This window comes from Volvox carteri, assembly GCF_000143455.1.
Source record: "Volvox carteri f. nagariensis unplaced genomic scaffold VOLCAscaffold_17, whole genome shotgun sequence".
Lineage (NCBI taxonomy): Eukaryota > Viridiplantae > Chlorophyta > Chlorophyceae > Chlamydomonadales > Volvocaceae > Volvox > Volvox carteri.
This window is the reverse complement of record NW_003307560.1, coordinates 215,528-229,481: the sequence shown is the minus strand read 5'-3', so window position 1 is coordinate 229,481 and position 13,954 is coordinate 215,528. Positions and strand designations below refer to the sequence as shown.

General features: G+C 61.5%; 1 protein-coding gene across 1 annotated transcript; it reads right to left on the bottom strand.

Annotated features, from left to right (window-relative positions):
• Positions 1 to 1,145: 1,145 nt before the first annotated feature.
• Positions 1,146 to 13,769, bottom strand: VOLCADRAFT_117454 (uncharacterized protein; the record flags this gene model as incomplete). The annotated part of the gene is made up of 19 exons (XM_002949989.1): positions 1,146 to 1,344; positions 1,668 to 1,777; positions 1,946 to 2,113; positions 2,427 to 2,620; positions 3,105 to 3,374; positions 3,659 to 3,774; positions 4,547 to 5,053; positions 5,364 to 5,488; positions 5,986 to 6,117; positions 6,310 to 6,413; positions 7,029 to 7,146; positions 7,789 to 8,058; positions 8,499 to 8,636; positions 9,315 to 9,388; positions 9,884 to 9,944; positions 10,224 to 10,331; positions 11,027 to 11,052; positions 11,499 to 12,610; positions 13,576 to 13,769. Coding segments are annotated over 19 exons (4,026 nt in total), but the record flags the coding sequence as incomplete, so codon positions are not given.
• Positions 13,770 to 13,954: the final 185 nt, after the last annotated feature.

The window sequence follows — 13,954 nt, the reverse complement described above, 5'->3', positions numbered from 1 at the left end:
TCAGCCAGCTCCGCATACAACAGCCTGTGCGATGGCCGTGCCGTCCCCACTACCATTGATGTAAACTCGAACACTGCATGAAACAATCGGGCCACCGCGGCCTCGAGGTCAGATTCTGCCGCTTCCCTCAACCAGCTGGTACTTTGCCAGAGGCCTCCTGGTGCAACGACACCCTTGCATAGCAGGACCGTTGCAGGTTCTAAAGCATGGCGGCGGATGCCTTCCACCCTACTTGAAGTCCCGTTTCCATTGGCATGGAGACCACTATATATTGTCGTACTGGATCTCTGAGATCGCCGGTCCAATGTGAGCGAAATCGGAAATCGGAAAACCCTTCTTCCCGAGATCTGAAACTATACTTGTGATTAATGTAAGGAGTATCACGGCAATGTGTAGAGGCGAATGAAATTACCGATCTCTGTGAGTCAAGACCCGGGTTGGCAAACCCTAGCTGCTGCAGGGCAATGTCGCCCATGGATTGCATTTGCACTTTCTAAAAGCAATGGCCACAGAGAGACAGCCCTGTCGCAGCTGCCAAAAAGATGCCGGGAACGAAAATGGAGCTAGCGGCGGGCTCGACCTAGGGCAGACATCTGTAGTATCCTGGGTATCACAGGATCAATCCACCAGAGACGGAAAAAGGGGCCTTTACAGCTCTCCCTCAGACGAACGGAGGGGCCCCACCTCATCCCACCTCTCGCCTCTCTTGCCTCGCCTCTCACCTCGGCTCGCCAAGACCCCCGGATAACCACCGGGCGACGACTATAACATCCGGACTGCTGAGACGGCAAAGCCCGCAGTCCCATCACCCTCACGTGCCCTCATACACACTGCCCGCACACATACACAATCCTCTCGAACCGCTCGCGGGGATCAATCGCAGGGAGCCCTCCCCACCTCAACAACCGAAATCACGTACGGCGCGCAAGGGGCATCCGCGAGGTGGCCCCTCGCAGCCAGCTAATCCTCCTACTCCTTCCCCTCTCTTCCTCCTCCACCTGCCCGTATCGTCGCCATCGTCTTCCTGCTCCACGTTCGCGTCACGGGCGAACGAACCCCCTCCATCCAACCGCTCATAGCTCCCCACACGCCCTGCTCCCCTCATCCCCGCATCACCCATGATGGCTCACGTCCTGCTGACCTACCCCGCCGCTGACTCCACCACCAACCCCACCAGCAGCCGCTGCAGGCGCCTCCTGTACCCCGCCACTGAGCAGCAAGAACAGCTCCTCATCCGCCACTCGCCCCTTCACCGCGACCACGAGGTCCCAAGCCCGCCGACCGGCAGCGTCACAAACAGTCAGCGACGCGCCCCGGCGGAGAAGCAGCTTGGCAGCGTCGTACCTGCGTAAGGTACGGCGCGTACAGTACGTCGTAAGGATAAATTAAAATTTTTACGGCTCTGGACTTATGAAATAAAGGGTAGTTGTTTACCTCTTTAAATCCAACAGAGTCGCCGATTTTTACAAATGTGGTACCTTCCTTGGAATCCACGGCGCCGGACGTGGCGCAGTAAAAGGCTCACCTGCTGTGCGGCCCGCGCCCTCCACAGCCCCTACCCTCCCCGCGCTCCTCCTCTTCTCATCCCCACTTCCTTGGCAGTTGGTATATCCGCATCTCTATGCAAGAACACACACCTCCCTTCCCCACCCTTCCCTTGCACGCACCTGTCCGCCAGCAGCGAGTAATGCAGCGCTGTGTGGCCCCCACCCGCACCGTCCACCGCATCCACCGGGGCACCGCTCTGGAGCAGCAGCTCCACCAGCAACAAACACCCCTCAGCAGCCGCCAAATGAAGCGGCGGAAGCGTCAGCGCAACACCGCCGCCGCCGGAGGCGGTGTGCGGCCGCAGCGGCATCATGCCGCCGCCTCCGCCAGCGGCGGCCACGCCTCCGGCTGCCTCCAGCATCTCCTGTATAAGCAACGCCGCTCTCGGCCCCCTCACGTGCACCGCGGGGTCCGCGCCCCACGCCAGGGCCTGCAGGGCCGCCTGGGGATCCGCTGCCTCCACTGCATGCCACAACATGAGTCCCAGCTGCTGGGGGGCACCCCCGGGGCCGGACAGCACGTGCGGCGGAGGGGGAGCCACGTACACCCGGCCGACGTACTTGGCCTGCAGGACGTGGATGAAGTAGCATCAAGTGGCGCGTGTCGGGTTGGGCGGAGGACTGGCAGCTGGGAGTCGGTCGGGGGCGGAAGGGGCTGGGACATTGGGAGGGAGAGGGCGCGAGAGGGAGGGAGGAAGACGGATCCTGCTTTCGTGGAACCCTTGCTGAAGGGATTTTTGGACCCCTGGTTCCTTTGTTGCCACCAACCCTCAGCTTCAACCCAACGAGTCTGAGAGTACGCCACTTCGCTTGTCTCTTTCCCAGCCTCCATCCTTTCCCCCATACCCCCCCCCTAATCTCCCGCGCGCAAATCTCCACCTGGATGTAGCGCTGCTTCTCCGCCAGCGGGGCGCGAAGGTGGGGTTTGGCCAGCAACCAGGCCTCACCACTGCCCGCACCGCCACCGCTGCTCCGGCCCCACATGGCGGAGCCGGATGCGGATGCATGGGCGGCGGTAGATGACGCGGCCAGGGCCTTACGAGCCAGACTGGTGGCCAGGTCCGCACCATGGCCTGCGGGTCGGTGCGTAAGGGAGGTGACCTGACGGTGGTTTGTTGCCCGCCGTTTTATGTGTTTGCACCAGGTTGTGTTGTGTAGCTGAAGTAGCTGTCGTTTACAATATGGCGCACACATTGTCTATATTTACGCGCTACGGCTCTCCGCCAGCCCAGCATATTGAGAGGGCTTTTCAGCAGCCAACAGCTACTACAGCGGTGATGTGTTGTATACATAATGAAAAGAACACAGGGGCGCGCGAGGCAACGCAACGGATTGCCGGTCAGTGCCATTGGGGCTTGTCCGGATTGTTGTGTCGTTACGTGACGGGGATGGAACACCACCTGGATTCAAAACAAACCAGGTGTTCTGTGTGTTGTGTGTGTAAATTAAAGCCTGCCGCTCCCCCCCCGGCCGGCGCTGCTCCTCCCCTCCTCATCCTCTTGTGCTTTGTCCCGCTCCCCACCCCACCTCACTCCAACCCACCCCAAGCCCGCTCACCCTCCTCCTCCTCGTCTTCCTCGCACCAAACCCAAGTGTCATCCACACCCGTCCGACCGCCACCACCGCCACCCACCACCCCACCGGGACTCCCCGACGAGGCCCCCGGACGCCTCTGCTGCTGTTGTTGTTGTGCCTGTAGCTGTGTGAGGCGGGCCTCCCATACGGCATTCACTGCCGTGTTGCCCAACCTTGAGAAGAGCTCCAGGATGGTGGGCTCCCACACACGAACATCCAGAGTGAGGGAGCGGACCTTGGACACGTGCACACCTGAAGCCCGGGGGGGGAGAGAAGAGGGCAGAGATGGGGGGTGATCAGATGGAAGAGCGGCAAGGCAAGCACATGAACCAATTACCAGAAAACAGGTACAGGCACACACAGACAGAGGCATAAATAGAGACATAGACAGACATACAAGGCAGACAGACATACAAGGCAGACAGACATACGAGGCAGGCAGATATACAATGCAGACACAGACAGACACAGACACAGACAGGCACAGACAGACAGACAGACAGACAGACAGACACAGACACGCATCGTTGCCTCACCCAGTTGCCGATGCACACCGGAGCACTCGATGCACAGCAGACAGCCCAGGTTCAGTGAGGCCCAATCCGGCTCGGGGGCGCCGCAGTCGCAGCACTGGGAGTTACCCGGCACACGCCTGCGGGTAGCTCAGGGCGCGGAGGGACCACCAAGAGGCACCTCATGGAAGGGCAGCTAACTAGGTAGGTAGGTAGATAGGTAGGTAGGTAAGTAGGTAGGTAGGTAGGTAGGTAGATAAGTAGGTAGATAAGTAGGTAGGTAGGTAGGTAGGTGGGTAGGTAGATAGGTAGGTAGGTAAGTAGGTAAGTAGGTAGGTAGGTAGGTGGGTAGGTAGATAGGTAGGTAGGTAGATAGGTAGGTAGGTAAGTAGGTAAGTAGGTAGGTAGGTAGGTAGGTAGGGGTTGGCATCCAGACCACCGCTGACAGTGCTGAGCCGTGAAGAGCGGCGGTAGGGACAAGGAGCCGCACAGGGGGCCAACTAGACAGGAACATATACAGACACACATCTATTTCTTCATGTCGGCCGGCTGCCAGCTCATCACGACTCGCTGTGTGGTTTGGTGGTGGCGGTCACCGCCATGCTCCCGGGGCATCATGGCAACCACCTCGGGGCCCCCCCCACACACGCCCATGATGCGTGTAGCAAACCGCGGACGTGGGTCCCCCCAGCACCTGCTTCCCGACGGGCTCCGCTGCCCGAAACGTACAACCCCGCCGGAGGGCTGCGGGGCCCCCACACGCTAAACGCCCAATGGACACGCCCCCTCTCCTTCAACCCATTCAGAGATAGACTAGATTAGAGACTTTCCCAAGAAGTCTTTGCACAGCATTGTAAGAACAACCTGACACCAACACACACACACACACACACACAAGAAAGACACGGTTACCTTAGTCGCGTCAGCGGTGTCTCCACGATGCCCACGTCCGCCGCTCCCGCTCCTCCCCCCACCAACCCCCCGGCGGCCGGAGCGGGTGAGCCCGCTATAACAGCACCGCCCCCGCCCCCGCCTCCGCTACCGTTGGCGGTGTTGCTCGGGCCCCGCAGGTCTTCCCACCCCCCGGAGCCCTGACTTGACAAACCAGCCGCCCCTGCTGAAGCCGCCGCCGCCAGGGCCCCGGGCGGCAACCCGCACGGCGAAGCGGTTCCCATATTGGGCCGAGCAGGAGCCCCAGCTGCCGCGGCCGGAGCGGCGCTGCCACCACCTCCTGCCGCCGCCGCTGCTGATGGCGGTAGTGTCGCTGTCGTGGTGGTGGTGGTGGTGGTGGTAGTGGTAATTCCCGCCGCTACGCAGTCCAGCAGCGCACTAATGGTCACCTGCAACATGGCCACCCAGGCGGCTCGGTCGGGCTCCGACTCTGCCTGTAGCGCCAGAGTGCCGGTGGGGCTGACAACCCTGAGGGGTGGAGGGGTGGAATACACGAGGACGGGGACCCGGAGGGGGAGGGCGGGCCAGGAAATATACTAAAACGTCAAAAAGGGAAACAACCGTTGACACGTCGTTCCCCAAACGGTAGGGGAGGGTAGAGGGGAGCTGGCAGGGGAGCACACTGCCGAGGGATAAGGGACGGAGAGCCCCAGGGGAAAGGCGGGGACGGGAAGGAGGCCGGGAGGGAGATGTGGGGGCCTGAGAGGGCTGGGCCACATGCGTCCTTCCACACACGAGGGGACGGTGGCCGCTGTCCTCCCCCTGCCGCCCTCCGCACCTGAAACAGAACCTGAGTCCCGGCTCCGCCTCGTCGTCCATCTTGATGGTGCTGGTCAGCAGGTTGACGCATGTGGTGGCGGGCTGGTGGGACTCGATGCCCCGGATTTTGTTGATCAGGCTATCCTGGAAAGGGGGAAAGGGGGGCAGTCGGGGAGCATGTACAGACGACTGGCAGACACAGGAGAACAAGTTAACTCAACCAGGCCACCAGCCCACCAGCCAGTCGCAGGTTCACAGTCAGCCGAGGCGACACATCGACAACGGTGGAAACGGTGGCGATACAAAGCGAAAAGTCTTAACGAGGTTCAGCCCGTGTCGGTAGAGAAACCAGCCGGCTGGGTACTTAGTTGGCGGCACACAGCGAGTCAGCAGTCAGTTCCTGAAGGGGCGCTCGAGGGGGTGACTCAACTGCTTTATTGGAGGGGCCTTCAGAGGCCGCGGAGGGGCGAGGACGTCCAAACAAACGGCGATGTGACTCCGGAGGCGGCCCCGCGCCCCTCCTGGGGTCCCCGGCCTAGCAGGCAGATGTGCTCCAACCCTCCATGTGCCCACTTGCCCACTGCCCGCCTCAATACCCTTCCCACAATCCCCGCCCCCCCTTCTCTCCCCCCCCCTCTCACCTTCTGGCTGTAGTAGTAGAGCTGTCCGGTGCTGTCCAGCACAAAGAAGCGCCTCTTCCACTCCCCGGACACCACCTTGCTGCCACCCCCACCACTGGCGGAGGAACCACCACTGCGTTTCAACAGGTAGCCCTGCGAGGGGGGAGGTAGCAAGGGTTCGGGAGGTAGGCCGGGAGGTAGGGGGTCAGGAGGTGGGGCGCTGCAGGAGGTGCGTGGGTCACGGTCAGAGTAGGGGCCCCAGCAGGGCGACAGAAACCACCACCGGGACCAGGACCATCAACATTACCCCTTCACCCTTTGCCTTGGCCATACGGTGTGCCGTACCTGCCGTAGAACCGTAACCTGCGGGTTGGGATCCCCCGCGGCCTGTGCTGCCCGTGTGGCCCTCAGAGCCGCCTCCGCAGCCAGTGCAGCGCTCGACTTGGCGGCTGTGCGAGCGGGGGGAAACAAGCAACGGAGGCGCGGAACAAGGAATGCGGTGCGGGCGTGTAGAGGTGTGTGTGTGGCCATCATGAACATGCACACATGGGCGCAAGGGAGGGAATTCTTCAATGGAGGCCCGATGCAAGGCAGGGCGGGAGGGAGGACTTGTAGGTAAGGAGGAACGAAAGGTTTGCATGACACGGCAAACAATCAATACAAAAATAGCAATTATGAACGCTCCTCCCAATGATTTGTAAATTCCACAATCGATACACCGCCGTCTTATTACTTGCTGGGGGGGGAGGAGGTTGAGTCCGGTCGGTGAAGGTGCTGGGCTCGGTCGTGTGGGTTTGGATGGGTGGGGGTGGCCTGGTGCGCGTGGCGATTTTCGCCATCGCCAAGCAGGAGGGGCGGACCGGAAGCTGTACATGCATGCCGGGTCGCATCCGCGTCTGCTGCTGCTGCTACCTTTCCGCAGTAACCCCCTTCTTGTCACATCCGTGGCCATGTATTCCGCTGCCCCCCTTCCCCCTTCCCTCCCCACTCAGCCCCCTTCCCCCTTCCCTCCCCACTCAGCCCCCTTCCCCCTTCCCTCCCCACTCAGCCCCCTTCCCCCTCACCCGTCATCTGGACGGGCCCGTGTCCCGACTCGTCCCCGGATGACAGCGAGGCGGCCGCCAGGGCTGCGGCCTGCTCGCTGATGGCCTTGCAGCGAGCCGCCTCACGGGACAACTGAACCTGTTGGGGCCCGGGGGCGGGTACCGTATGTACGGGATGTACGTGCATGCCGCCAGCAGCACCATAGCCGCCAACACCGCCAGCAGCAGCAGCAGCAGCAGCAGCAGCAGCAGCAGCAGCAGCAGCAGCAGCAGCAGCAGACGTAACAGCACCGGCCGGCGAGGCAGCGCAGGGGAAAGGGGTGCGCAACGGGTCAGGTCAGGTCAGGTCAGGGGAACGCAGCCGGAGGGAGGGAAAGAGGGAGACCCGAGCCTCAGGAGCTTGCAAACCTAGATTTAATCAGCTCGGGAATGAGGACGAAGAGGAGGAGGGAAAGGAAGGAGGGTGGAGAAGGAGGAGGGACGAGCTGGCACTGACCGTCCTGCCACTGCCCCTGCCACTGCCCGGCCCCGCCAACCCATTCCCAAACCCTCGGGGTGCTCCTTTTTCATGTCACAACGGAAACTCCGAACCGGCTGGACCCTTACAGCCCCCCATATTGTATGTTGCACATGATCAACACATCCCTTGAACACGTCCTTAGCAATACCGCGGTACAGTATTCCGGGGACACCCACACCCACACCCACACACACGCACGCACACACACACATCCCCCCTCCACCTCCTCTGTCAGAAGATGCCTCCTGCCTAAACCCCCACCTGCACCTCCGTCGCCTCCGCACGCGCCTCCGCCACCACCCCCCGGGCCGTGTCCCCCAGCGGGGTCAGCCGGCCCAGCATCTCACTGCCGCTCCTCAGCGCCGCGTGGTGCGCACCCACACTGTCCAGCAGCAGCTGCAGGAAGCTGTACCGCCGCCGCGACTCCACTGTCGCCAGCCGCCGGGCAACATCGAATCGCGCCTCCTCAGCCACCAGCCGGGCGGCGGCAAGCTCCGCAGACGCCCGGTCCAACACCTCCCGCTTGGTGCCCTAAGAGGAGGGGGAGGGGGAAAAGACGAACCACGAACGAGGGAGCGGGAGCGGGAGGGGGAGCGGGAGGAGGACACGAGCAAGTGTGTTACGTCCTGTCCTGTCTTGCCCCATGTGTCGTGGGTCACAGGTCATGCAAAAATAGTTTGGTCAGTTGCCGCGACGGGGCCCCGCGGGGAGCGGGTTCGTGCCAGTAGTGCACTCCGCATCCGTAACGCTCACAACGACAACGGACAAAGCGCTGACAGAGAGCTGTCGTGGGAAGGTGTATATCAGGGTACAAAGCTCTCCCACAGAGGCTAAAACCAAACGGAAAAACACAACGCACTGCCTGGAGCCCCCCTCCCCTTTCCCCCCCATCATAAAACCCGGCCCCCACTTCCCTCCCAAATCAATTCCTCCTCCTCCTCCTCCTCGCCGCCTCATCTCCCCCTTATCACCTTTTTCAGTGCCAGGCACCTGCCCGCTGTGTCCTCCAGCTCCGAGGTGCTCCGCTCATAGGCACGGTGGGAGTCCCGGGCGGCCGCCAGCAGCTCGTCCAACCACTCGGAGGAGAGCTGGTCGCCAGCGAACTCAATCTGAGCGGGTGGGGGAGGGGGAAAGACGAACCACGAACGAGTGAAGCTGCTGCCAAGGAAAGAGGAGCAGAACTGACCAGTTGGGTGGGGTGGGGGAAGTGGTAAGGGGGAGGGTGGGCGGACAGGAAGAAGCAGCGCAGCCGATAGCGGGGGTGGTTGGGATGCGAGGCCGAGGCCGAGGGGGAGGGTGCGAGGAGGAGAGCGCACCAAGTGGCAAAAGATCAGGGTAAAGCGTGAAGTCCTGGCCGAGGTCAGGAAAGCAAGATGAGAGGGGTGATATCGTACGGTGCATGTATGTATACACACACACACACACGCGGGGTGGGACCGGTGAGGTGGGTCACCAGGGCTGCTGAGGGCCTGAGAGCCGCAACGGGAAAGTGGGAATTGAGCTGCCGGTGTTCAAGGTCCAAACGTGCTGGAGAGTCCTAAGCAAGGTTGGGAAAGTAAGGGAAATGTGAGTTGGGCGTGAGTTAGACTGGAGGGCACGAGCGCGCTTGATGGGTGGGGGTGGGGTGGGGTGGGGGTCGTCCAGTGAAGCTGCAGGCTCACTGGCCAATCTCCTCAGTGAGAAAAACGTAGCCCGGGAACCTGCCTTTCAACAAGCGGACCGGGGGCCTCGTAAACCGTGCCTGGCTAAACCGTGCCGGTCTCGTAATGCCCCATCCGATGCCATACCTGGATTTTGAGTAAGTCAAAGTACGACGTTGACTCGCCAAGCGTGCTGATGTACTTGTTCACCGCCACGCCCCCTGCGACTCGTCCCACGGGGTTGAGCCCCGAGTCGATACGACGGAGTAAGCTCAACAGTATACAAGTGCAGGGTTCAAGGACGTGCTTTCCAGGGGAGGAGTGCGGACGTGACCCGCGGGACAGTGTTGGCCGCGGCCCACCCATGCCCCGGGGGAACCCTCCACAGCGCTCATTCACTGACCGCCACCGAACGGCTCCCAGGGGACACACACACACACACATACACAACCCAGCAACCACACGTCGGGCGTAGGGTTCTCCCCGACCGCCCTCCCTTCTCCCCCTCCTCATTTTGCCCTCCCTCCCCCGCACTGCCAGTTCCGGGTCCCGCCCCGTGAACGGATCCCTATCCACTTCTCAGCAATCCGGCTGTGGGGCCCCCAACCCCAACTCCAACTCCACCCTCACCCTCCAGCGTTTGTTGCTTTGGGCGTCGGCAGTTGAGCCTTTGCTTCTTGCATGCATGACTCCCAAGCCCCCGCTACCCCGCCCACCTGACAGCTCCTCGCCATCCGGTCCACTGAAGAACTCCGCCAACCCCCCCACGAAGGAAGTCTGAAGGAGTGGCGGCAGTGGCGGCAGTGGTTGGGACTGGGATTGCACCGTAAGGACAATCGGACCCGGATACTTGCCCGGATATGGTGGTGGTGGTGGTTGAGGAGGGGAGTTGTGGAGGAAGGAGCCACGGCAGATCCTAGTCAGGGGTGTTGGTGTGAGGAGAGCCCAAGGTCTCGCACAGAGCGGGCTGTTGGGGCGAACCGGCCGGGCCGGGGATGGGAGAGGGTGGGTAGGCCCAAGCCCACGACGGAAAAAATTGCCCGAGCCCTGCCCTACCTGGGCCTTACACAGATCCACCAGAGCGTCGCGGTACCGGCGGTAGTGTCCCACCAGGTTCGTGACCCGGCCTCGGAGCTTGCGACAGCCATTCTCAAGCTCCGAGACCTGGCAACAAGGACAACCCGAGGCAAGGAGGGATGAGCACTGGAGTTCAGGCGGAGATGGATATGTAGTCCTAGGATATGGCAAGGGGTTTGTGCTGGCGTGGCCGTTGCACGCTACAGAGCGGCTACCTGACCAGTCGCGACCGTGTCGCATGGATGGGCCCTTGGGCCACCTTGCAACATACGGTCTGTTAATCATGTGCAACGTACTCATAAGATCTCGTGTTAGCGTTGTAAGTAGGAATGCTGGTTGCTGGCGGTGTTCTGCTAGGATGTGCTTAACTATGCGCAAGCTCGTGACTATGAAACTGCTCCGCCGATGCACGCATTACACCAGGTATCACATAGTCCTTGCCTTCATTCGGAACATTGGTGTGTCCTCCAGGTCGGAGAAAGGCATTTGGGCGACCATTTCACTGTTACGCAACAGCACCGTCAAGTATATAATCCTGCCTAACAGCTAAAGTTCTCCGTAAAAAACTCTTTCCATAGCAATAAGTGTTCGACGATGTTGGAGGTCAAACGCTTGCAGCTTTCAAATTCCGCAGTGTAATTACATAGGAGCTTTAGTCCATCCTTCAATCATGCAAAAATTGCGCACGGCGCCGCATGTAATCCTAGAATGCTATGGTCCTGGGCTACGACCTCTGGGCAAAGCGTATCCGTACACAACCTGTCGACTCCTATCGAACCTACCTTTTCCTGTCCTACTTCCGAATTCTCTATAAGTGGTTTGGCGAGCACCCATACAATTACAGCGCACACAAACATTGCTAATTGTGGCCCCTGCCTCAACATGATTCACGAATTACATGCACAGCTACAACTGCCTGTGTACTACAAGGGCTGACTCCGACACAAAACCTTGCCTTGACTCAAGCTCTTGAGCCTCAGTCTCGTTTGGGCGTACAAGCTCGTGAAGCTTGTAACAAAAAGTAGAGTCGTTTGACTCTTGCTATCTAACTGCGTGACGCACTGCTGCGTGCGAGGCCATAGGAGAACCCGGTTTGCCTACATTAAAAAAGTACACGCCTACACGTCCTAGTCCCTACTGCTAACATCCACCACCCATGAGGCGAGTTTCCAACTACAGCTGCCGCCACGGACATCCGTCGAAAGCGATAAGCCCCCTAGAAATACTCTATCCCAAGGTCCTCTTCATCCTCACCCCCGAACCCGAACCCATCATCCTCATCCAACATGTCAACGACCAGCCGGGCTCGAGGCGGCGAAGGGGGCACCGCCTGCTGCTCCTGTGACAGGAGCAGCTGCTGATGCTGTTCTTCTTGCTCCTCCTCCTCCATCACCTCCTCCGCCTCCTCATGGCCGACCACCTCTAAGGCCGGGGTACGCGCAGTAGCATTCTCGACCGGCAACGGAGGCGGCGCCGGCAGCTGGCCAGCCGCTCCCCCCTTGGTCGCTGTGGCACCACTGTCGTACAACCGAGGATGATGCGCAACGGCGGCCGGCGGCTCCTCCGTCGCGGCCACGGTCTCAGGGAGGGTGGGTGTAGCTGCTGCCGCCGCGACCGTGGCTCCATCGCCTCCGTCGCCCATCCCTCCGGCCCCATGTTCCCCGCCAACATGATGCACCGCCGGCCCATCAGCCCCCGCGGGGCCTCCGAGCCCCTCATCCAGGTCCACATCAAACGTCTCAAACGCATCCAGAAGCTCCGCATCCACGTCGTCCTCCAGACCGTCGCCACCGGGACCATTCCCAACCACCGCCGCCGCTGTCGCCGCCACCGCTGCAGCTGCCGCTGGCCCAGGGTCCCCTTTAAGCGGCTCCTGCTTCCCAGCCGCCCCAGCCTTACCGCCGCCGCGCTTCGCCTGCGCCCTAGGTCCTGAGGCCCGCGCCAACCGGCTTGACTTCCTCCCCGCGGTACCCGCAGGGGACCCTGCCGCACCGCCCCCGGTGCCCCCCGACCCCGCTGAGGAGTCCCGCTGGCGCTTCTTAGCCTGGGCGCCTCCTCCTCCGGCACCGCCTGCGCGAGCGGCCGCGCTGGCGCTTGGCGGCCTCGGTGGCTTGCTGTTGCGCGCGGCGGCGGCGGCGCCGTACCGGTCGTGTTGTTGCCCCCCGTGCGATTGCTGCAGCAGCTGGCTGGAGGGCTGCGCGCCGTCGTCTGAGCCCCGCGGGGAGTCGCTCCGGCGATGCGCCGCCGCCTGTGCCGCCGGCGGCGACATGGACGGTCCAGGGGGGGCCCCGGATCCCGATGTCCCCGGGGAGAGCTCCGTGAGGTCCTCCGGGGGGGGCCGGTAAGGGGTGGCGTCCCGGGCGTGCCTGTGTTTGCACGTGCCCATGGGTGGAAAACACGTTTGTCTTGGGACGGATATTTGACTACGTCACGTGGACTCAACAACCAGGCGTATTGCCCCCAGCAACCCGACCGCGTAGCGCAGAATGAGGTCTAAGACGAAGGCGAAGAAGAAACGGAGAAAAGGAAGGGGGAAGTACGACAATGTGGGGGTTGGGGAGTTGACAGGGCAGTAAGGAACATGGGACAGAGAGCGGGGCCCTCTAGATTGCCGCCCCTGGCCCCTGGGGAGTAAGTTCCCTTGGGGGGAGGGGGAGGAAATCGTCTGATGCAGGGAGGTAGGCCAAGTGCGGGCCGTGCATTGCACGACATCCCAATGACAACCCAGCTGCTGCGCTCATGCGGGCGTTAGGTCACGTCACTCATGCCGGCGGAGTTCGCACTGATCTGGGTCGGGCTTGGAATTATCATTCTCCAGGCCAGGCCAGGGCAGGGCTCCATCCACCCGTCTACCATCCATGCACAGCGTCATGTCGGCCCGCCAACCGCCGGCCGTCTTCCGGCCGATTCCCAATACCGCCCGCAGAAGGGGACATGGGCCCCTGGTCGTATGTGATGATATGGCCATCACTCCCCATGACACACGGCGCCAGCACGTGGGAACCCAGTTCCCGCCAACAGTGAACTCAGGAGCACGGTAGAGTCTTCCCACCCCGCGCTGAACCCTTTCCCACCCCGCTCTACCGCCTCCCTCCTTCCTCCTCCGTCCGACCCGCTCGCCCTAGTCACTCAACTGCCCGGCTTTTTACCAGCTCGAGGTCTGCTAGTGTCAACCCGCTTGGGCCTCGGGGCTTGGACAATCAGCGAATCCCAGCTTCAGGTCGCCGGGTTCCGAAACTACCCTAAGTCCCAATGTCCATGCTTGCATTAACCTGTTGAGCAGTTCTTTTCCTTTTAGCAAGTGTTCGGTCCTCAACCCCCCACTACGTACTTGGTGTTGTATTGCCCTAGAAGGGTCTCCAGTCGGAAGGTGCCAGTTGCTGGGTCAAATAAGGCCACACAGTCCAAACAGTCTCGGCCATGTGTTGTACTGGTCGGGGGCCCGCCACCTGCGTACGGCTCGTACTTGCCGGACAGCAGCACATCCAGCTCGCACGTGGCTGAGTTTGCGAGGTAGAGGGAAACCTATTGCGCAAAGATGGGAGGGAGGAGGAGAGGAGAGCGTGACATGCGCGGGCGGTTAGTGGGGCATGTGACCGGTGACCGCAGATAGACAGAAGCGATGATGTGGAGAGGAGAGCATGGTGCGTCCAGAAAGATGGATGCGGTTCAAGGTCCGAAACGTAGCAAGGAGAAATTAGACCTTAGAG